Genomic DNA, 22,146 nt, shown 5'->3' on the forward strand with positions numbered 1-22,146 from the left:
GTCAGGTAAAGGACAGTCCAGCATGCAGTCCTGTGTAAATGTCTTCTCTGTTCAGGATGCCAGTACCTATAAGATGAGAAAGGATTCCACCCCTTCCCCCATAGGGCGCCCTTTCCAGGCCCATACCCACGACTAAGAGCGGGGCCTCCGTGTGCCTGATGTTACAGCTGTTGCCAGCGATGCAGGTGTAAGAGCCTGAGTCCTCAGGGGCCACATCATGGATCACCAGGGAACCGTTCTGGAAGATGTGCATCCTGTCATGAGAGAAGCCACAGCGACGGTCACCTGGCCAGCCCCCAGGGAGCTACCATCACAGGAAAGGTGAAGCCAATATGGAAGGAAGGGAAGTGGCCCTACCTGGGTCCCAGCTTGGTGGGGTCCAGAATCCGATCCTTGCCTTTCCACTGAATAAGAGGCTTGGGGTCCCCCTGTGCCTCACACCGCAGCAATGCTGTGTGGCCCTGGTACACAGTTGTACGCTCTGGTTCCACCTTGAAGGTGATGAAAACTGCATAGAAAGAGACCAGGGAGGATCGGGAAGCAGTGAGCGATGGAGCTGTTGGAATGTTAACGTGTTAACCCCGGGCCCTGCTAACGCCGGCTCCCGGGTACTACCTGCCACCGTCAGCTGGACATGGGCACGGATCTGGCCCTGTGGCTCGTTGGATGCAATGCAAGTGTAGTTGCCAGCGTCATCTCGGGTCACCCGGGCAAAGTGTAGGGTCCCAGCATTGTCTGTTACCCATTCAGGGAGGCTGCTTCCATCTGCAGAAAGAGAAACCAGTCAGGAGAAATCACACCATGAGCTAGAATGACATGGATGGCTGAGCAGGCAGGCCCTCAGTTACTCACCTCTACTCCACACAAGCCACACCCTCTCTACTCCACAGGAGCCATGCTCACATACTCACAGGCACGTCCAAAGGCCCCTGTATTTATTACTTCTCCAGTTGTTCAGACTTCCCTCTAGTGCAGCTCAACAACATTATACTTGTGCCAAACTAGACTTCTGATCCTGCCACTGTCTGGCCTCGTCCTCACCTCACAGACTGTTACTCCTCCCTCCTGATCAACCCTAGATCCACCAGGACACTACTTCTTCCAGAAGGATCCCAGACCTGAGTGAGGGAGCCTTCTGCACACACCACAAACCCACTCTCACTCCCATGGCTGGCGCAAATGTGAAACCAGTCCAGCCTTGTAGGAACAATTTGGTGCCTCATATACATGGTTATACACATACACATATATTATAATTACATAGTATATATTATGTATTGATATGTTATATATTATATGCAAATATATAAAATAATATTATATATGTGTGCGCGTGTACACACGTATACACACACACACACACACACACACACACACACACACACTTTCTCTCTCTTCTGGGATTCTTTCTTAAAACCTAAATCCAGAAAACTGAAGCCTACTAGCATTGGGGTTGGAGATCCACTAAAGCAATAAAAAGGGGTAACAATCCAAGCCTCTGGCACTTAGAGAATATTCAAGTAAATGACAATGAATCCAATTGCAAGATTGTTATTATAATAGTTGAGACTATTATTATGTACAATAAAGACAAAGGAGAAACACTTAATGATGCTGAATTAAATACCATGTTAGGTGCTGGAACTCAGGAGGCAGAGGCAGCCGGGTCTGTGTTTGAGAATAGCCTGGGCTACAAGCTCCATGTTTCAGCCAGGGCTACACAGTGAGATCTTGCTTCATAAAGGAAAGAGGTGGGGGAAGGGAGCTGGAGAGGTGGCACAGGCTGCCCTCCCAGCCTCAGGTTCGAGCCTTAGCACCCACAGCACCTAGACAGTGGCTCACAGCCCTCTCGATCCCCTGTAACTCCAGTCCCAATGGATCTGAGGCCTTCTGCCGGCCTCTGCAGGCACTGCGCTCACACAGTGCACAGACAAACCTTCAAGCAAAACACCCATACGCATGAATAAGAAATAAATAAAACAACAAAAACCACATATACTCTGAGCATGGCGATACATGCCTTAAATCCCAGTACCCAGGAAGCAGAGGAAGGTGGATCCCTGGGAGTTTGAGGGCAGCCTGCTCTGCATAATAAAACTGTCCCCAAAATGAAAGCCAAACGTCAGGTGTACAGATGCGGGTGCACACCTGTATTCACAGAACTTGGAAACCTGAGTCAGAACGACCCTACACTCAAGGTCAGACTGGGCTGCAGTGAGGTCCAGGCAAGCTAAAACTATATACTAAAACCTTAATGACAATTAATAAGCTAAGTTAATTCATTAAATAATTAAATGATAAATAAAAAGTTTTTGAAAAGTGGTCAGGAATGTAGCTCAGTGGAGGCAGCTTGCCTGGCATGCTGAAGGTCATAGGTTCAAACCCCGACCACTCTACTAATTCAAATAAACAAACCAAGCATGTCTTTGTTCGGGAAAAGTAATAAGTAAAAGTTGTATATATAATAAAATTATTATGCAAGAGTAAAAGATTCATAGAAGAAGGAGACAGACGTAAAGATGGCAGATAGCAGGGTGACGCCCCCCCCCCAAATAAATGTTTGTCAAACTCCATGCTACTCTAATGCTGGTAAAGAAGGGTTCTCGACACCACTGCCTTGACAGCCCACCCCGCAGCTGCGAGTTGCCGTCAGCGCTCACCAGTGCTGTACCCCGATCCCTCCGGGGTTATAGCTTTCCCCTCTCTACCAGATTACATCAGTCAGTCCTTCAATACTGGCTTCTCCCAACAATTCCAGGTGTAGGCCGGTCACTCCCCTGTCCCTCAGACATATACACATATGACTAACTGACTGCCTTGACCACCATAGCCTGTGTCACATGGTACCCACCTGCCCGTACCCACTTAACGGTGGGCTTCTCTCGGCCAGTGGCTGAGCAGGGCACCGTAGCCTCCTTATCAAACTCCATGCATTGCTGTGGCTGTGGCGGTGGTGTGAACTTGAGTTTTTCTGGTTCGGTGGGGAAGGAGATGAGGAATAATTGAGACAAGGAGAGAGGCCAGGGCCATTCCTGTCACTCCCCTGCCTACACAGGTGAGGCATTCTGCCAACCTAACACATACACCAACTCACCCAGCACCTGGACGCGGGCCTGGGCCTCGATGCTGCCGGCTGGGGTGCTGCTTACGCAGCGGTACAATGTCCCATCATAGACCTCCACACTATTGATGCGCAAGGTCCCATTCTTTGAAACTTCGAACCGTGAGTCCTGCGTGACACAGACTTGAGTAGCCGAGGGTTACTTCCATCTCCCTGAGGGCAGCCTCAGGGGTAAAGAGAGGTCTGGGGTATGCACTTAGAAAGGCTGTGGGGAACTCTCGCATGCACCAAAGAGCCATCCTTTCTCACCTCCGAGATCAGCATCTGGTTCCTGTACCAGATGACAGTGGGCTTGGGTGTGGCCTGTGTCAGACAGTGCAGGTAGCCGGGTTTGCCCTCTTCCAGCTGGCTGTCTTGGGGCTTCCTTAGCCATGTGGGTACAGCTAATGGAAGGAGAAACAGGGAGAGCTGAGCAACAGGTATCCAAAACCAAAGGTGTCAATCACAGAGTTCTAAGTCACGAGGGCTCCCGAGTGCAGAACCCCCGGGCTGCTCAGGTGACACGAAGGCCTGGGTGCCAGCACTTTCTGCTACCTCTATTCCATCCATAGTAAACACCCAAGGTGCATCCCTCTACCCATGGACCGGCCAGGGAAACAGAAGTTCAAAGAAGTAATGGCCACTGCTACCACAAGAGAAAAAGGAACCCCTGCTCTTAGTGACACTCCACCAACAGGGGCTCTGAAGGTAAGAGCTATGGCTGCTCTTCCAAAGGATTCCCATAAGGTGGCTCACAACCACCTGTAACTCCAGTTCTAGGGGATATGAGACCCTCTGCTGGCCTCCACAGACCCCAGGCATGCAAATAGTGGTTTTCACATCACATCATACCATGGTTAGCCTAAAGTTTGAATATGAAATGTCCCCCATAGTGCTGGGCATAGAGCCGGGCAGTGGTAGTGCACACCTGTAATCTCAGCACTCAGGAGGCAGAGGCAGGAGGATTTTTGAGTTTGAAGCTAGCCTGGTTTACAGAGTCAGTTCCAGGACAGCCAGGACTACACAAGGAAACTCAGGAGAGGATGTCCCTCACAGGCTCAAGTGTTCTAAGCTTGGTCCCCAGTTTGTGGCACAATTTGGAAAGATGACAGAAACTTGAGTAAGAATCTGGGGTCTAACTGGAGGGAGTGGTCACTAAGGGTCTCTAAAGTCACCTATATGTCTTTGAAGAACACGACTTGTTCTCCAACCCTTTCTCCTTGTTACCCCCTCTGGTTCCTGGCTACAGTGAGTTCAGTAACCTCTGTCGCAGGCTCCTGCCAACCAAATGTTCTGTCTACCCTTAGACCCAAAGCAATGGATGCAACAGACCATGGAGCAAAAACCTTTGAAACTGTGAGCCGAGCACAAATCCTTCCATTTTAAAGTCACTCCGACATGTGTCACAGCGAGACAGATGTCCTCGGTCCTCAGAACTGTTTCACTAGCTGCACCGGCTCCCCCTGCATCATCTCCTCTGTCTTATGAACACACAACCCCAACCATACATCTCCTGACTCGTGGCACCTCCTCACAGCAAGAACTGTCTCCTGGCATTTCCAAACAGATATCTACAGACATCCAGGCTTCACGGACATAGAAAACCACACTCATTTCCTCCCTCCAAAGCCTGTTTCTCCTAATTCATGCCTTGCCAGGTAGCTACCTTTGTCCTATCCTATCCTGTGCTCTCTATCTCAGTAGGGGACATTGTTTTCCAGCCAACTGGAAGCTACAGGTCCAGTCTTGACGTACTTGTCCCCCGAGGCCAGGCTGGAATAAATTTAAAAGAAGCTTTGAAATAAATTTATCAGGTCTCCATGTCATCATTTCAGAGCAAGGGTGAGCACAGAGAAGCCCATACATTTAAAGGCCATCACTTTTATTCTAGACCAATCCTGCTTCTTGAAGCTCTGAAACTGGACCCGGCGTTAGCTGACTCTCATGTCCACGGCTATCAGCGCTACTCAGGCTCATTCACTAGTCCTTGGGGCAACTACTAATTGTTCTATTTATACTTTCATTTGTTTGGAGACGGGGTCTTACTATGTATCCCTGGCTGTCCCGGAACGCTTCGTGTAGACCAAGCTGGCTTTGAACTCACAGAGATCCACCTGCTGCTTCTGCCTCTGAGGGCCAGAATTAAAAGTGTGCACCACTATGCCCAGCTCCTATTTATACTCCTATTTTTAAAAAAAAAAAATTTTTTTTAATTAATTTTCCAGCACTTGGGAAGGAGAAGCAGTTGGATCTCTGGATTTAAGGCCAGTCTAACCTCCACAGGGAGTTCTAGGCTGGCCAGGGACACACAGTGCATGTGTGCCGATCAAACACAACTTGCTGGGCCACTCTCTCCTCTCACCATGTGGGTTCTGGGGATTCAACTCAGGCTCTCAGACTTGGTGGAAAGCATCTCAACAGCCCTGTTTAAGCATGCTTGTCTTCTCGGCATAGCTGGAATGATCTGAAAAGCCAGACTTCCACGTACGAGTGAGACAGAGTGTTTGGAGCCATAGGCAGCCCACCCCCCCGCCCCTCGCCCAGCCTTTTCATCTCTTTTTAATGTGACAGCCACACATTCTCCATCAAGAAGCAGTCTATTTCTATTTCCTGGATGCTGAGTGGCCTGAGACTGGCTTTGCCTTCTACAGTACACACTGGCACTCTTGGAATCCAGCTCCTACATGAGGAAAGCTGGCCCAGCCAGGCACGTGAAGAAGACTATCAGAGACCAGCAGGCCACTAGACGTGAGCTGACTGACTGGTCCTCCATCAGCACTGTGGAGTTTGTGAGCCCTTGAAGGTGAAGCCTATTCTGAAAAACCAAAGCACAACCATGGCCGTTCGAAGCCACTGGGACCAAGAACCACTTGCTGTGAGGTGCTGGGTAAATGACACACTCGAATCTGAGCCGAAGTCCTCACAGGTTCTTACAGGTCTCCACCACGTAAACAACCTTACCCAGTGTCACCAGCATGCAGTCTACCGAAGCCGGGCAGGCCCTGCTGTCTCCCAATCACACACCTACTTCCAGCCAGGATGCATCCTTAGTTTAAATACTAGCCCCAGTGCCACCTTCTAGAGCCTTCCCTAACCTCTCCCCACCCCTCCATCTCAACATTTCAGTTATTTTTCTGTGTAGTTGAACTGCAACCTAAAATGATGTATTTAGGGGGCTGGGAGGATGGCTCGGTGACTAAGAGTCCTTGTTGCTCTTGCTGGGCATCTAGGTTCAGCTCCCAGCACCACATGGCAACTTATAACCAGCTCCGGGGGAGGGGCCCAATGCTCTCTTCTGGCCTCTATGAACACCAGGCGTGCATGCAGTACAAAGACACTTTCAGGCACAACACTCAAACACATAAAATAAAGTTATTGAAGTTCTGTAATTGCTCATTAAGCTATTTTTCACACTTGTTTGGTCTCTCCTGACAGAATATAAGCTACCGGGGTATGCAAGGGAGTGTGTCTGTTTTCCTTATTGCCACGTTCCCACTTGTGAGAACTGTGCCCTAGCAAAAAGGGTCCACTCAGCAAGGTCCCAGAGCCCAAGGTCCTCTGACTCTGCACTCTACAGCTCCATGCTTGATCCAGCGATGCTCGCCTCATGCACTACTCCCGATTTCCTCGGGTCTCCTCAGAGAGCATCCAGCACGGCTCTGCCATTCTGTCAAGTGACCGACCGAGCCACAGTTCCCAAACTTGAACATGCATAAGCATGAGGTTCTGAGTTCTGAGTGTCCCCAAAGCACCCCCAACTGCCGAGGCCAATGCAGGAGGAACAACAAATGGCTTTGGAACTCACAGAATGCAGCCCACAGCTTAGCCACATGGGTGAGCCTCGGTGTAGCTGCAAGGACCATGCTGAGGACTTCATGCTGTATGGAGTTCTGCTCTGCCTGCTGCCCTCACATCCCTCTTGATCTAGAATTGTATGGAAACTCTAAGGGGCTTCCAGCCCCTCGCTGGGCAGTGTCTCTGGCACTCACAGTATTAAAGCTTCATCTCTTTCAGACATTGCTGCTGGAGCAGATTAACGATTCAACCACCATCCTATAAAAGAACTTAGAGACTTGGGTTGTCTGCAATGACCACCACCCTCAGAAAACATTTGGAAAAATAAAACTGTTGGTGAAGCTAGGCTGAGATGTTTATACTGCTGACCCTGATGTAGAAAATCTTAGGGAACAATTCGAAGTTGAGAAAGGCACACTCTCATTAGTTAAGCTAGGACCTTTTATGGTCAGGGAACAAGAACAATGGCAGCGCTGGCTGACGTGACTCTCGCTGAGGCTGGACTGGGGATGATTGATTTCTTATACCCACTTTTGCCCTCAGCCTCCTGATATGACTTATTAAGAATTGCTGATGATTAGATACACATTCTGGGCATTTAAGGCAGATATGACTGGTCTTTATATAAAAGTTTAGATTTGTGATTCTTTTAAGATTCTTACAAGATTACTTTTAAAGATAACAATAATTACTCTTTTCTTTGTGAAATGCAAATTGCTGCCTGCCATATAGTAAGAGAAACTACCTTGCTTGCTCACACTTTGTTAATCTATAACAAGCTGCTTAGTTGTGAGTGTACATGGGTTTGAGGGAATAATTTCTTTTCCTTACAAATGTTATTTCTTATAAACGTACTGAAGAACACATTGTTTTTTATAATCATCCACTAGAAGAAAACTAAAACATAATCACATTGTAATTATATACTGCTTGAAACATTTTGCTGGGATATATGCGATATGTAAGCTATGGAAGAAAGAATGAAGTGTGGAGGGCTGGAACATGGCTCCTTCAATTCATCAACTGTGTGCATGTGTGTACATGTGCATGTGTGTACATGTGTGAGGTTTGTATGAATGGGGGTAACATGTTGTTCTTCTACCCATCAACTACGAGTATGTGAATGTATGTATGTATGTAAGGCTTGTCTGGGTGAGTGTTGGAGCTTGCTCCATCCAGCAATTGTGTGTGTGTGTATGTGTGTGTGTGTATGTATGTGTGTGTGAAATGCCTGGCACCTGAATGCTGCAGCTTTGCTCTAACCATTCTATGTGTGAATATGTGTATATGTCTGTCTGTAGTTCTCAATGTATGTATATATGTATACACGCATGTGTATATGTTTGTATGTATGAAGTTATTGGACTCTGCCTTTTGTTTCATCCACTCTGTGTATGTGTGTGCGTATGTGTGTGTGTGCGTGTGTGTCTATGTCAATTTTCTCTCTTTCCTTCTCTTTCTCACCAGCCCCAAAGAGTTAAAGAGTCCATAGTTTTTCCACCGGCCACAGGGAGTGCCAGCCCGAGTAAATTAAGCTTTGTTCCCTCAGGGAAAAGTCTGCTGAGTAGCTTCTCTAGTCACTGGCTGACGTTGGCAGCAGCCCCTATAGGTATCTGGATCCATCCCCATTAGTAGCTCTAAGCACTGATCCCCAAAGGCTGCCTGCCTCAGTTTACCCACCACACGGATGCCAAGGAGGTCACTCGCACCTAATGAAGCGGATGACCCCTAGGTCCCGATCAGGACTAGCTCTCCTGCTCCCATCTGTTTACATGTTGCTACGTAAGCATGCTCTGTGCCTTGTCTGTGTGCTGAGGCTTCTCACCTGAACCAGGTGCCTGAGAGCAAAACACTATGTCCTCTGAGATATAAGTATTCTTTATCCTGAAGCAGGGTTTCCTATAGCTGAGACTGTCTTTGAACATCTGGTCCTCCGATTCCGCCACCTGAGAGCTCAGGTTGCAAGCGCTCTTCTCAGCGTCCGCAGCACTGGGGAGCACCAGTGCTTTGTGCACCACAGACAAGTCCTCGTCTGCCAGCTGGGGGTTACATCCCTGGCCCAATTTCATTGTCCTTATGGGAGGAACATTTCCTTATGGAAATGTCTCATTTTAAAAGTTTTAAGATGTATTTTTTATTTTACATATAACAGTGTTTTGCCTTCAGGTGTGTACGGGGACCACACTAGTGGTCCCTACGGAGGTCAAAGAAAGGTGTCAGATCCCCTGGAACTTGGGAGTTACAGACAGTTGTAAGCCACCACATGAGTACTGTGGGAGCTCAAGCCAGGTCCTCTGCTAGTGCAAAGAGTACTCCTAACCACCCTCCACCAGAGCACAGTGAACCAGAACAAAACTATCATCTGAGCCCTGTTACTTCTTGGAGAGAAAGAGAGAGAGACTAGAGAGAGAGATGGCTCAGTGGGTGCTGTACATGCTTCAGAAGCTTGGAGTTCCAGGACCCATGTGAGATCCAGGTCCTGTGGCAACACCTGTGACCCAGCACCGAGCAGCAGAGACAGAAGTGTCCCTGCAACCTGCTGACCAACCGGTTTGGTAGAAACTGCAAGCTCTGGGCTCAGGGAGACCGTGTCTAACAGTGGACAGTTAGAGGAGGGCACCCATCATTGACCTCTGGCTTCCACATACACAAGCGAACACACCTCTTACACTAGAGAGGGGTGGGGAGAAGAGAGAGAGGAACAGTGGGGGGGGGGAGAGGGAAGGACAGAGAGACAGAGACAGAGAGAGACAGAGAGAGGGAGGGAGGGACAGAGAGAGACAGAGAGGAAGAGAGGGAGGGACAGAGAGAGAGAGAGAGAGAGAGAGAGAGAGAGAGAGAGACAGAGAGACAGAGAGACAGAGAGACAGAGAGAGATCTTTTTCATCTGCATCCCTTGATCTTTCCCACTACCGAGTTTTAACCCTTGTGTGGATGAGGAGACGAAGCCACCGCAGTTCAGGGGACATGATCCCAGGCATTGTGACATTTGTGTATCGTGGGGCAGAATGGGACCCGGGTCTGCAGACGCCCAGGAGTGTTCTCTCACTGTCGTCAGGGGTCTGCTTTTGTGGGAGGCTGTGCTTACTGCTTCTTCAACCACCTGTCTCTGTGTCTGACTCACTACAATCACATGGCCAATATTTTCATGGCTACATATCCCAGAACCTAGAGAGAGCCACGGTGCACACCCTGGAAGCCTCTATCCGTTGCACCATGTCCCGAGACCTCCTAGGCTCTCTTTCAGGGAAAGTACTCACTGGCCACTGTGATGTTGACATCCTGTCTCCGCTGACCAGCCAGATTGGCTGCATGGCAGGTGTAGACACCAGCGTCACTCTCAGCAATAGTGGCAAACACCAGCTCAAGGCCCTTCTGGTGGACCCTGCCATGGGGAGGAAGACGGACTCCAGCATGTTCCCACCAAACACTGGGTGTAGGTAGACCCTCGGGGGCTGGGCAGGCGACACGCTCCTCACCGCCAGCTATGAACACCCGTGGTTCGAATGGCAGCATGTCTTCAATCTCTGCAAAGTCAGGAGGAAAAGGAAAATTGCTTCACTGCCTCAGGCACCTGGGTTTGTGATATTGTCCAAGAAACCTAGGCTCACTCCAGCCACAATCCCTCCCTCTGTGTCTCTTCTTCTATCCCAGCAACCTCCTCTTCCTCTCTTAGCCTTCCAAGCTGACAGCTAATTCAAACAAGAGTCCTAAAGCAACCCGAATTGGACACAGTGCCTACCTCAGCACCAGAGACCCACCTGCCAGGTGAAGAGTGGCTTCCAGGACGATGGGTGGACCCCTCTGTCCCTGACCAATGCAACGGTAGACTCCTGCATTCCGTGGGCGGACTTGGGTTAGCAGCAGAGAGCCATTAGCAAACACCACAGCTCTGCGGAGGTGAGGGGGACTGAGGAGGGAAGAGAGTAGTGTCTGGAGAAGGTTCTAGGCCCCCTTCAGAAAGAGGATGCAGTGGAATTTCACATTCCAAGGGTCTGTGTTGAGAGAAGGGTGTTATATGCACCTGTCCATGTGTGTGTGCAAGCATGTCTATTTTCTTTTCTCGTTTTAAAATTTATTTTTTTTTTATAAGTGTTTGCATGCATGTATCTAGGTGTGCTGTGTGCATGCTTAGGGTCAGCAGAGACCAGAGAAAGTGTCAGATACTCTGGAACTAGAATTATAGACAGTATGGGCTTTTTTTTTTTTTTTTAGGTGCTCAGGACCAAATCCAGACACTCCCCAAGAGCAACAAGTGGTCTCAGTAACTGACCTGTCCCTGATGGTCTGTAATTCTCTATGTAAAACAGGCTGGCCTAGAACTCACAAACCCCCTGCCTCTGCCTCCTGAATTCTGGGATAAAGGGAATGCACTATCACCTTCAGCAGCCCCTTTCCTTCCTCTCTCCCTCCCTTTTCTTCTTCTTCTTTTTTTTTTTTTTTTTAAGTTTTTCAAGACAGGTTTCTGTGTAGCCCTGGCTTTTCTGGAACTCACTCTGTAGATGAGGCTGGCCTTGAACTCAGAGATCTGTCTGCCTCCTGAGTACTGGGATTAGAGTGAACCACCATGGATGGCCTGGCTCTTTTTTTTTTTTTTTTTTAAATTTTCTGTGTACCAGTATTTTGCTTATATCCTTGTCTGTGTACCACATACAGGCCTGGTTCTTGTAGAGGCCAGAAGAGAGCATCAGGTCCCCCGAAACTGGAGTTACAGGTGGCCGTGGGCTGAAAAATCAAACCTGGTGTTAAGCAGTTAAGCCAGTGTTCTTAACCACTGGGCTATCTCTCCAGGATGGCTTCATACTTGTGTATCACCCAAGCTGGACTTGACCTACATAGAGTGGCCTCAATTTGTATGTGTGTGTGGCATGGTGGTGTGTGTGTATGTGTGTGTCTGTGTATGTATGCACATTAAGAGTGTAGCATGTATTTGTGTGTGCACGCACATGTGGCATGTATGTGTATGTATGTATGTGCAGGTGTGCTCACCCATGTGTACACATGTATGTCTAAGTCAAAGGTTAATTAATGTCAGATGTCTCATAGCTTCACCCTACTTTATGAGACAGGGTCCCTCACTCTACCTGGGGCTTACCATTTCAACTTGACTGGCTAGCCAGCAAGCCCCCAGATCCTCGTGTCTGCCCCTCAGCACCGGGTTACACATGTACACTGCCACACCTAGTATTCTTAACAGGCACTGGGGATCTGAACACAGGTCTCCATGCTTGCTCACAGTGGTGGTTTGAATAGATTTGGCCCCCATAAACTCATGTGTGTGAATGCTTGCCTCATAAAGATTGGCATTATTAGGAGGTGCAGCCTTGTTGGAGGCAGTATGCATTGTGGGGGTGGGCTTTGAGGTCTCAAGCTACGTGCAGTGTGGCACACAGTCTCCTTCTGTTGCCTGTGAAGCACGATGTAGAACTCTCAGCTCTTCCAGCACCATGTCTGCCTGCACGCCACTTCTAAACCTCTGAAACTGTAAGGCAGCCCCAACTAAATGTTTTTCTGTATAAAATTTGCCATGGGTCATCGTGTGTCTTCACAGTAATAAAACCCAAATTAAGACACCCAGCAATCACTTTACCCACTATGGCCCTGACCTCAAATTTTACATCCTCCTGCCTCATACTCTTGAATATTGGGATTACGGGCACAAGTCATCACGTTCAGTTTGTAGGTGTGTTTTCCAACTGCAAGAAACTCGATCTTGGGGAAGGAGATTGAGGTGAAGTGAGTGTAAGTGAGAGAAAGAAAGATGTACGATCGACTATCAGGATGGTGGGACCACCTCTCTGTAGGGTCCCCAACATCAAGGACAAGAGCCTCTCAGCCAAATTAGGTGGCATGATGATGTCCTTAGGACTAAAGCCCCTAACCTAGGGAACCACACTCCCAGTGACCACAGTCATGCCTGGTTCCACCAAAGTGTCCTGTCCTCTCCTAGAATCTGGGCAGGCGTGCCAATATGAGACCTCGTAAAACTTTCAGAATCACACTGTGAACCTTGAGATTGTGTTATTTACTAAAAGAAAATCTGTTTCTAGTTGTGGTGTGTCTCGTCCTTAGTACACACCTTTAATCCCAAACAATGAAGATAAAGTTAGTTTGTAGAAGGAAGCACCTGTGTTTTAAAGTGATGTCTGACTGAGTGGCAGACAAAGTGATGAATCAGAGAAAGATCTGACAGAACAGGATCTGCCGAGCTCTCACGAGAGGGAAGGGAGGCTACTTACGAGAGCAGTACAGAGAGACAAGAGAAGGAAAGGAGGTAGGTTTACCTGGAAAGTTTTACAGAGACAACAAGATAAAGACAGATAAAGACAGAACGAGCCAGAGAATGAGAAGGAGCCAGAAGATTAGAATAGATTGCCGGAGTTTGTTTGAGGCCAAGCAGAGCAATTCAGGAGAAGCCCAGAGAAGCCAGATTGAATCAGTCGGCTCGGACAGGAGCTGAGGTGAATCAGCCATGAGAACATCCTAGGGCAGATTAGATTGTATGGAGGCCAGAAGCTCCCAAGACTAGGCCTAGGTTTAAAAGAAACTTTACAGGTGTCCTGAGTGTCAGTCCTGTCTTGTATCTTTCTATGCAGATTGTGACCACACGGCTCCCAGACCCCATCCCCCACCTGCCCACCTTCTCTCTGGTGTTCTGAGCTTCCTTAACTATTTCTACAATTCCGTTCTTAACTTTACTCTCCAACAAATCATTGAACACCACACCACAGGGTGCAAGCAGGGCCGTGAGGGATGGGGAGGTTGAAGCACACGGAGCACAGGCTCAGTGTCTAGAGCAGGCTGTGCTGACTCCGCCTCTCTGGCAACCCCTGGGTACCACTCAACCCTGGGTCTCTGCTCTCCCATCACGGATGGCCCATGAGGGCAGGAAGAGAAGGGAATCAAGGTCCAGCCATGGGCATCACAGAAGGCAATTCCCCTTGTGAAGACTCTTTCAGTGACACCAGGACATCTTGCTGCCATCTGCTGAAAACTTGAAGAAATACAAGTCTAATGTCTGGACGTGGACTGAATCGCACCCATTTGTGAAGCACCTGCAGACATCTTACCGGCTTCGGTTACTGATGGGCGTCTCATCCTCAAAGAACCACTGCAGGCTCGGGGGTGGCTGGGCTGAGAACTGGCAATGGAACATAGCCTCCTCATTCCTTGCTACAACAACGTCCTGGGGCGCCAGCACCACCCTGGCAAAGCTTTCATCTGTGTCAAGGGGAAGCGTGGAGGGGGTGAGCAGGCAGGGCAGTGAGCCCCTCCTGGCTCTGCCTCCCCTCTTCTGTCCCCACGGCAGGCTCACCTGCAATACTCAAGGTGAAGTTCTGGCTGCTGCAGGCTTGGCCAAAGGCATTGTGGGCGCAGCAGGAGTAGAGGCCGCTATGTTCGGGACTGGCTGGCCGTAGGGTCAGGTTCCTCTCCTTGCTGCTGACTGTGTGGGTGCTCTGATCATCAGAGAGCGGGGTCCCGTCTCGGAACCACTGGTAGGTAGGCCTGTAGGGCATGGGGAGTCATAAGCAGGGAAAAGTACAGAATCAGACACCTAACTGGGTGCTCCAGTTTACAAGTGGAGAAATGGGGCCTGAGAAGGGAAAACAGTCTCACAAGGGTAAATATTAGTTCAGGCATAAAAGCAAACAGATCCAGATTACTCAGTTCCCAGAGTCTGGGGAGATCCCATGCAGTGTCCCCCGTCTCCAGCTACTAGAGGCTGGTAGGGCAATTTGGAATGGGGTGAGGAGCGCTGGGGGCTGGAGGGAGGGGCTCTAGCACGAAGCAAAGTCCATCTGCACGGACTCTAGGTCTTGGGGTGACATCCCACCCTCCATGGCTCCTTACCGAGGATGCCCATCAATGTGACAACGAAGTGTGACCTGGGTCTGCGGCTGGATCTCAGCTTCTGAGGCTGGGTGCTTCAGGACCACAGGACCTGCCTCGATCCCTGGAGCAGAGGCCACAATTGCAGTGAGCAGAGCAAAGGTGGGAAAGTGGAGGGGAAGAAGGGCACCACAGAGCCCTCAGGTGTGTACACAGGCCTTATAGACACACAGGTGAGCACTGGGAAGCTGCAGCCGAGGCTATGGGTCCAGATACAGAGCATACGCCCTGTCCCTGGCGGGTCAAGTTTAATACATGCCAAGGACTTCAATGAAAGCCTCCAGCAGATAATGAGACAGAGACTTGAAGTGGTACGGGGAGGTTAGGAAAAACGAACATATTTTGGTAATCGTATGTGCTCAGTATGTGTGGGACAGGTCCAATCCACAGCAAAGAAAAGGGAAGCGAGGGTTTGGAAGCATGGATGGGAGGGGAGAGGAGAAGACAGGGTGAGGAAGAAGATGCAAAGATGGTAGAAAAGTGAGGAGGGAGAGAAGGAAGCAGGTAGGAGCCTTCTAACTGCCTCTTATCCACACAGCAGTACCACAAAGGAACTCCAGCTGGCTCACTCAACTGGCAGCAGGAAAAAGCAGGCAGAAGGTTCCCAGGCCTCAGCTGTGGAAGCTGACGGATGCACCAGGTACAGTACCCTCCCTCCACAGGCTCTCACATTTGATGTTGAAGGAGGCATTGGTACTGCGGGCTTCCTCTCCAGTGATGTTATCCCGAGCCACACACTGGAAGGCACCAGAATCCTGAAGCCGGTCCACAGCTACAAAGCTCAGGCTGCTGCCCTGGGCAAACCGTCGCTCAGTGTCCTGCACAGGCAGCCCATTGAGCAACCAGTACACGTGTACTGAGTCCGGAGCCTCAACTTCACAACGGAGCAGCGCCCGGCGCCCCTGAAGTGCATCCTGGGAGGACGGCTCCTTGATAAAGACGATAGCAGCCTGGGCACCTGCAGATGCAGATGTGGGAGAAGCAGGGTCAGGAGGACCTGATGCCTCCCTCCTAACACAGAGGGGAAACGGGGCCCTGAACACAGCTGGTCAATAAACATAGGTACAAAGAACAGTGTTATAGTTGCAAAGGTCCTCGGAGGAGCCGGATGCTCTGCAGAATCCAAAGACAAAATGCCCCAGGTCAAGGGGCCTTGATTCTGAGGCTAGGAAGGACAAATACAAGAGATGTGTCTGTGGCCATGAAAATGCTAAGTGGGTAGTGTGGAAAGCTGATGCCTGAAGAATGCAAATAAGGAAGGGTGCCCTGAGGGCTGGGTGGGTGCTAATGGCATCCGGCTTCCCAAAGAGAAAGGCCCCAGACCTATAGGACCAGATTCTAGGTCTTGATGCTAGGCTGGGAACCAGAGGACATGAAAAGTAACCAAACCCTCCCTTGCCAACCCCAGAGTGAAGGCACAGAACAAAGTTCAATCCTGACCTGAAGAATGTCATGGGAAAACAGCAACTTAGCCAGAAAACCCTAGAGTACCAGCAAGGAAGGAAGCCACAGCTTTGACACCCACCCACAAAGGATGTTGCTCTGCAGCCCCGAGGTGATACCTTTTCACTAGAGAAGCCAGACTCTAGACACAAGAGCTATGGCCAAGCTGTGTAAAGGCTGCCCTGGTGTCTGGTCTACCTCTGAGAATCCAGCTGCAGTTAAAGTCAGAGTTGTACGCAAAGCCACTGACCTTCCTGAACACGGTCACTCGGCTTTAGTCACAACTAGGGAAACAACTATGAACAAGGAGCCTCCACCCCCACCCACCCCTGCAACTAAAGGTGGAACCAGGGCCAGGGGCAACAAGGGAAAATCAAACACCTGTGCTGAGCAGATGGGCTAGGCAGGCCGAGGGCAGGGCTGGACATGCGGGTGGCATAGTTACAGCAGTGTCAGATGTAACACACTGGGCTTTGTTCCTGCCCCACGTGGGTGCCTGGCAGAGTCCTGGAACCACTGGGCTTGAACATGGAAGAAATGTTCCCAGCCACCAGGAAGAAGCAGGCTCAGGGCCATATAAGAGGAGGGAGACACTAACAAGGTCTTCATCCTCTATTACTTTCCAAGTCACTGGGGAGCAATCACAGCCAGCCAGCTCTCTCTGAGGACCCTAAAGATGAGGTTTGGGTCTTCAGACATGAGATTCTATTTTAGGGTCCAGATGAGGGGCTATTCTAGAACCAGTCTGTCTCCCAACCTTCCCAAAGGCCCACAAACCCCAACACATGACATTCAGGGAGCTGAAAGTGCCCCAAAGCACCCTTCTTCCTTCTCAATGGTGTCCTGTTGGTTCCCTGTCCAAGACAATTCTCTACTAAGCAGGGTGATCCCACCCACTGTGCTGGTTAACAAACATGCCTTCAGGCACCTCGGTTGCTGTGCCAACCCAGACACTCCCGTATCTATTTCTAAATACTCCACAGGGGTGTGGTCCTGTTCCCGCTAGGCATCATGGTACAAACCCTTTGTGGTACAGAACTGTACACTCAGGCCCAGAAATATGAAGGATTTATTAAGGGTCAGACAACCCACATGTTACAGCGCCATGTCCACAACCTAAAGAAGCCGACTCTTCATCTCATGCCCTTCCTAGCCCTGCCCTGGAAATACCTGATCCTACAAGGGCAAGTCGGTTTCCTCAGGTAGTGTGGCAGACCTGCCTCCCACAGACAATACAAGGCTCTCAAAGACACTCAAAGAACACTGGTTGACCTGAAGAAAATTCATGTCTCAGATAGGCCTGGCATCGGGAACACTTGCCAACCTCCTCTGGTGACAGGCGGAATCAGCTCCATTCCATGACCCTCTCTAAATGCAATTCACCAAAATCTTGGGACCCTCAACCCATAAGTCCAGGATGTTCACCAAAAAGCAGAGACATCACTTCTCTCCCTTGGGTGGTAGCCAGGGTGTCCAACTTGTTGTTCAGAATAGTACGAACACAGTCGAACACAGACTGTAAGCTTGCTTTAAAAAAAAAAAAAAAAAAAAAAAAAAAAAAGCACAGAGTCTTGGGCTGGAGAGATGGCTCAGCAGTTAAGAGCACTGACTGCTCTTCCAGAGGTCCTGAGTTCAATTCCCAGCAACCACATGGTGGCTCACAATCATCTGTAATGGGATCTGATGCCCTCTTCTGGTGTGTCTGAAGACAGTTGCAGTGTACTCATATACATAAAAATAAATAAATAATTCTTAAAAGAAAACCGCACACAGAAGTCTTAAAAAAAAAAATAAAATAAATGTATGTGTCTGCACGCACATGTGCACGTGCATGAAGAAGCCAGAGGTCAACCTCAGGTACCCCTCCTCAGCACAGTCTCTTCAGCGGTCTGGAACTTACCAAGAAGGCCAGACTGTCTGGCCAACGAGTGCCACCCACGGGGCCTTCTGTCTTATGCCCCTCTGATGCTAGGTTCCAAGCACACGCCACCATTCACCACCACACCCGGATTTTTAGGTGGGCTCTGGGGATTGAACTCAGGTCTTCACGCTTGTGTGGCAAGCACTACACTAATTGAGCCATCAGTTCTGAGGTGGTTCTATTTACGTATTTATATTTGTGTGTGTGTGCGTGTGCGTGCGTGTATGTGTGTGTGTGTGTGTGCATGTGTGTGTGTGTGTGTGTAGGCAGACCGCTTATATATGGAGATCTGAAGATAATCTGTTAGTGTGTGTGTGTGTGTGTGTGTGTGTGTGTATGCAGACTGCTTATATATGGAGATCTGAAGATAATCTGTTAGAGTTGGCTCTCTCCTTCTAACATACAGGTTCCAGGAAGTGAAACCTGGGTTCTCCGCCAGGCTGGATGGCAAGTGCCAGCTGTATAACCATCTTACTGGTTAAACCTACGAGATTTTTTTTGGAGGGGTGGGGGAGAGGAAACAACTTGATTCCATGTGTGGTTTTCTTTTTCCTTAAAGGTTCATTTTATTTTTAATGATGTATTTGAGTGTGTTCAGCTTCAGACAGATCCAGTCTGATCCTGTTCCGGCTCCGCGCTCTTTTCACAGGAGGATCTTCTGAGCCGTAACTCAGCTATGTGTGTGAAATGCCTTGGCCAGAGTTCACCTTCGGTAAAAGGCAACTACGGTAAAGCCCATGAACTCTTCCTGCTCAAGGATTCAAATTCTCAAACATTAGACAACTCTCCTCATGCCAAGGCTCAGGGATATGCCCAAAGCCTAGACAGAAGAGAAATCACCACCAGAGAGCGGAGAACAACCAGATGGTGGGTGGGACGAAGGAATAGGCCCTGGGGGGACAGGAACCACAGACCACCTGCTGCAGAAATCTGAGAAGATCTTGCCTGTGTAACTCCGAGGGACACAGCTCAGCCTCCCCTCCCTCAGCTTTCCACATCCCCTCCTGGGGCCAGGGCTACCCTTCTCTAGAGCTGTGACCAGAGATGCAGCATTCCCAGACTGCCACTCAGAGTCCCGACATCCTGCATCCCTATGACACGGCCTGGGAAACATCAAAGTGGGGCCTCCCAGGGGCCTCTGTCCTGACGTCAGCTCACAGCAGGTCCTGGTTAGTGCCTGGCTGGGAGAGACTTAGATGTTTCCAAAGTTTCCAAAGCCTGCAGAAAGGAGCCTCCGGGCTTCTTAGAGCCCTGCTCAGTGGCCCCCACATTTGCTCAGAAGGCAGTGGGAACGTGCCTGGGCTGCCAACCTGCATGGCTTGTTGTAAACATTGCTCCATCGATGTTTTGGGGAACCGGGGAGTCCCTGGCAGCGATGCCAGACTCCAGGAGCTCTTAGCTTTGTGCAGAGGTGGCTTTCGGGGACTAAGGTGGTCGCTATCTCAAGGTGGTGCCTCTCCTGTCCTTACCACTAAACTAGAGGAATGGCCTCCAGTCTGTGGTCTGAGAAAGGCCTTCTTGGGACCCACTGGCCCTGGGTCTCCTAGAGCTGCACTGTCTCTTCTCACTGAGCCTTGTGGGGCTGCAGCACAGTGACCTACTCGAGAATGGCAGCTTGCCTGCCTCCAAGCAGCCCTGCCCAGGGGTAATCTGGGGGTGCCAAGACACAAGGACTAAATGGATTTATATATGCACGGTCCACATCCACCATGAAGCATCCAGAAAGGGTGCAGGTAGGCAGGGGCTTTGCCTGTGGGCACAAGCAGCCCAAGAAGCTCCTTGGCAACAAGATGCAGGCAGAACCATCTCTCTCTCCAAGCAGAGTCCCCAGCTCAGCTGGAGCGTCAAATACCTCATAAGGGTGCCTTCTGGGCCATACCTTTGGCTCATTAATAGTCAACTACATAGACACTTACCGTAACTGTATCTCTAGTCCTAGCTTCTTAAAAAAAGACCAATTTCCATGCCTGTTCTATGCCTAACACCCAACTGTACCTGATACACAGCACTGACCTAACACCCAACCCTCTCTGGACTCCAGACCCACCCAGTCTCTGTGCATGGGTATGTGCTTACACACATGTGTCAACACGCTCGCTATAGGGAAGGAAGAGCAGAAAGTTTGGTTTTGAGAATTTTATCTTGTGGTACTGGGGTACCCAGGCCTTATGTATGCTGAAGCAACGGGCTCTATCATGGAACTGCACACCCAACCCTTGGCGTGTGCACGAGGGTACACTGTGAAAAGAGATCTCACTATGTAGCCATGGCTGGCCTGGAGCTTGCTGTGTAGATCAGGCTGACCTGGAGCTCACAGGGGTCAGTCTGCCTCAGCCTCCTGTGTGTGGGATTAGACGAGTGCCCCAGAGGACCTGGCATTAGTCCTTGCTCTTTACAGACAGGGTCTCACAAAGCTGCTCAAGGCTACTTTGAATTTGAGATCCTCCTGCCTCTGCCTTCCAAGTACTGAGATTACACATGCATGCCCTCACCTGCCAAGCAACAGGAAGCTTCCCTGTGCACTCCGGTTCTAAGTAATTTTGGCTAATTATTGCAAATCGTATCCAGTTCAGTTGCCCATCATCTCTCAAAGGCTAACCCTCTGACCTATGGGAGGAAATGCCTCCTGGACCCATACAAGGCTCAGAACCTACATAATTTAATGAAATACTTCTAATTCCTTCTTTTCTCTCTTGTAAAATCCAACTCTTTGGACCGAGCCCCTGCAACCCTAGTTACTGAGCTGTACCTTGCCAGCCCAAGCCTTCCAGGGACAGCTCCAGGACACCACAAGGGCATTTTACATGGTAGTATATGTTCGTGAGGGACTGCATTACCTCCCCTATACCCAAGGAACACCAGTCATGCACACCTGGCTAAGTCTTGCATACCGGAGCTTAAGACTAAAACTGCCAGCTCCAGGGTTCAGGTCCCTATGAAGAAAGTCCTCAACTTCAGGTGGCCCCTGGAACTTAGACAGAGTGGCTCTCGCTGGAACAGCACCAACAGAAGTGAGCGGCAGTGTGCCAGGTTTCCATGCCATTTCTGGAGCAACACTAAGGCACAGGCCAGGACAAGTAGCCTTCACCTTGTGAGGCACAAATGTTCCAGGTGAGAGAGCAGCATCCGGGCTCCTGTCCCACAAAAAGACAGTCCCCAACACAAGACTCTCCATGTGGAAACTTCTACTCCTTTTCTCTTTAAAATTTATTTATGTGTCTGTGTCTGTTTGAGTTATGCCACATATGTATAGGTGACCCTGGGGACCAGAAGAGGGCATCAGATCCCCTGGACATGGTCAAGAGGAATGTGGTCCTGGGAACCAAACCCAGATCCTTGCGGGAGCAGCAAGCAGTCTAAGTGCTCCGCTACCTCTCCAGGCCCCTCTGTCATGCTTCCTTGAGGCTGGGTTTCATGTAGCCTATGGTGGCCTGCTATACAGCGAAGGACAGTCTTGAACTTCCAACCCTCTTACCTGCTAGGACTGCAGCAGGCAAGTTGACCAGGGTGTTGGGATCCAACCTGGGTCCTTTGGAAAAGCAGCCAGTGATGCTGAGCCACCTTTCCAGGCCCTACCGATTAACGTCTGAGGAATACATCTCTACCACTGTGGGAATAACTCACTGGGAGAACGGCAAGCCCAGTCACCTCCCAGCTCACCCAGGTTGTTATTTGTGCCTGCGAGTTGAGATATCCTTTCCCACCCACTCTAAGGACACGTGTAGTTTCAGCACCCACAGGTCTGAGGATAAGCACGTGTGTCCAGCACCTCGTGGATCCAAGCAGAGCGGAGGCTTAAGTACTCCATAGTGTCTGGCCACACCATAGGTGTGACACCCTGTCCTCTATGGGCAGGGTAGAACCCAACGGATGTGAGTCACCCGCAGGGACCCTCAAGCATCTGTGCATGTCTCCAAGGAAGCAACAATGGAAGCAGCAAAGTCTCAAATCAGAGCGAAGTGGTGGTCATGAAGAAATATGGGGCAGGGAGACCTGG

At 49.8% G+C, this 22,146-nt stretch overlaps 1 protein-coding gene across 1 annotated transcript in view; it reads right to left on the minus strand.

Moving 5' to 3' along the window:
- The window catches only part of Ptk7 (protein tyrosine kinase 7 (inactive)), a 66,719-nt gene that overhangs the window by 11,616 nt on the left and 32,957 nt on the right, over positions 1 to 22,146 (minus strand). Inside the window, exons 2-13 of the mRNA XM_034521807.2 lie at positions 15,456 to 15,743; positions 14,747 to 14,849; positions 14,211 to 14,401; positions 13,966 to 14,116; positions 10,657 to 10,805; positions 10,156 to 10,422; positions 3,371 to 3,504; positions 3,095 to 3,230; positions 2,852 to 2,971; positions 616 to 765; positions 358 to 508; positions 127 to 254 (exon numbers count right to left, since the gene is read on the minus strand). Coding sequence (XP_034377698.1) covers positions 127 to 254; positions 358 to 508; positions 616 to 765; positions 2,852 to 2,971; positions 3,095 to 3,230; positions 3,371 to 3,504; positions 10,156 to 10,422; positions 10,657 to 10,805; positions 13,966 to 14,116; positions 14,211 to 14,401; positions 14,747 to 14,849; positions 15,456 to 15,743 — 1,968 coding nt within the window. The remainder of the gene's footprint in view (positions 1 to 126; positions 255 to 357; positions 509 to 615; positions 766 to 2,851; positions 2,972 to 3,094; positions 3,231 to 3,370; positions 3,505 to 10,155; positions 10,423 to 10,656; positions 10,806 to 13,965; positions 14,117 to 14,210; positions 14,402 to 14,746; positions 14,850 to 15,455; positions 15,744 to 22,146) is intronic.

This window comes from Arvicanthis niloticus, chromosome 17 (assembly GCF_011762505.2).
Source record: "Arvicanthis niloticus isolate mArvNil1 chromosome 17, mArvNil1.pat.X, whole genome shotgun sequence".
In the NCBI taxonomy this organism is placed as follows: Eukaryota; Metazoa; Chordata; class Mammalia; order Rodentia; family Muridae; genus Arvicanthis; species Arvicanthis niloticus.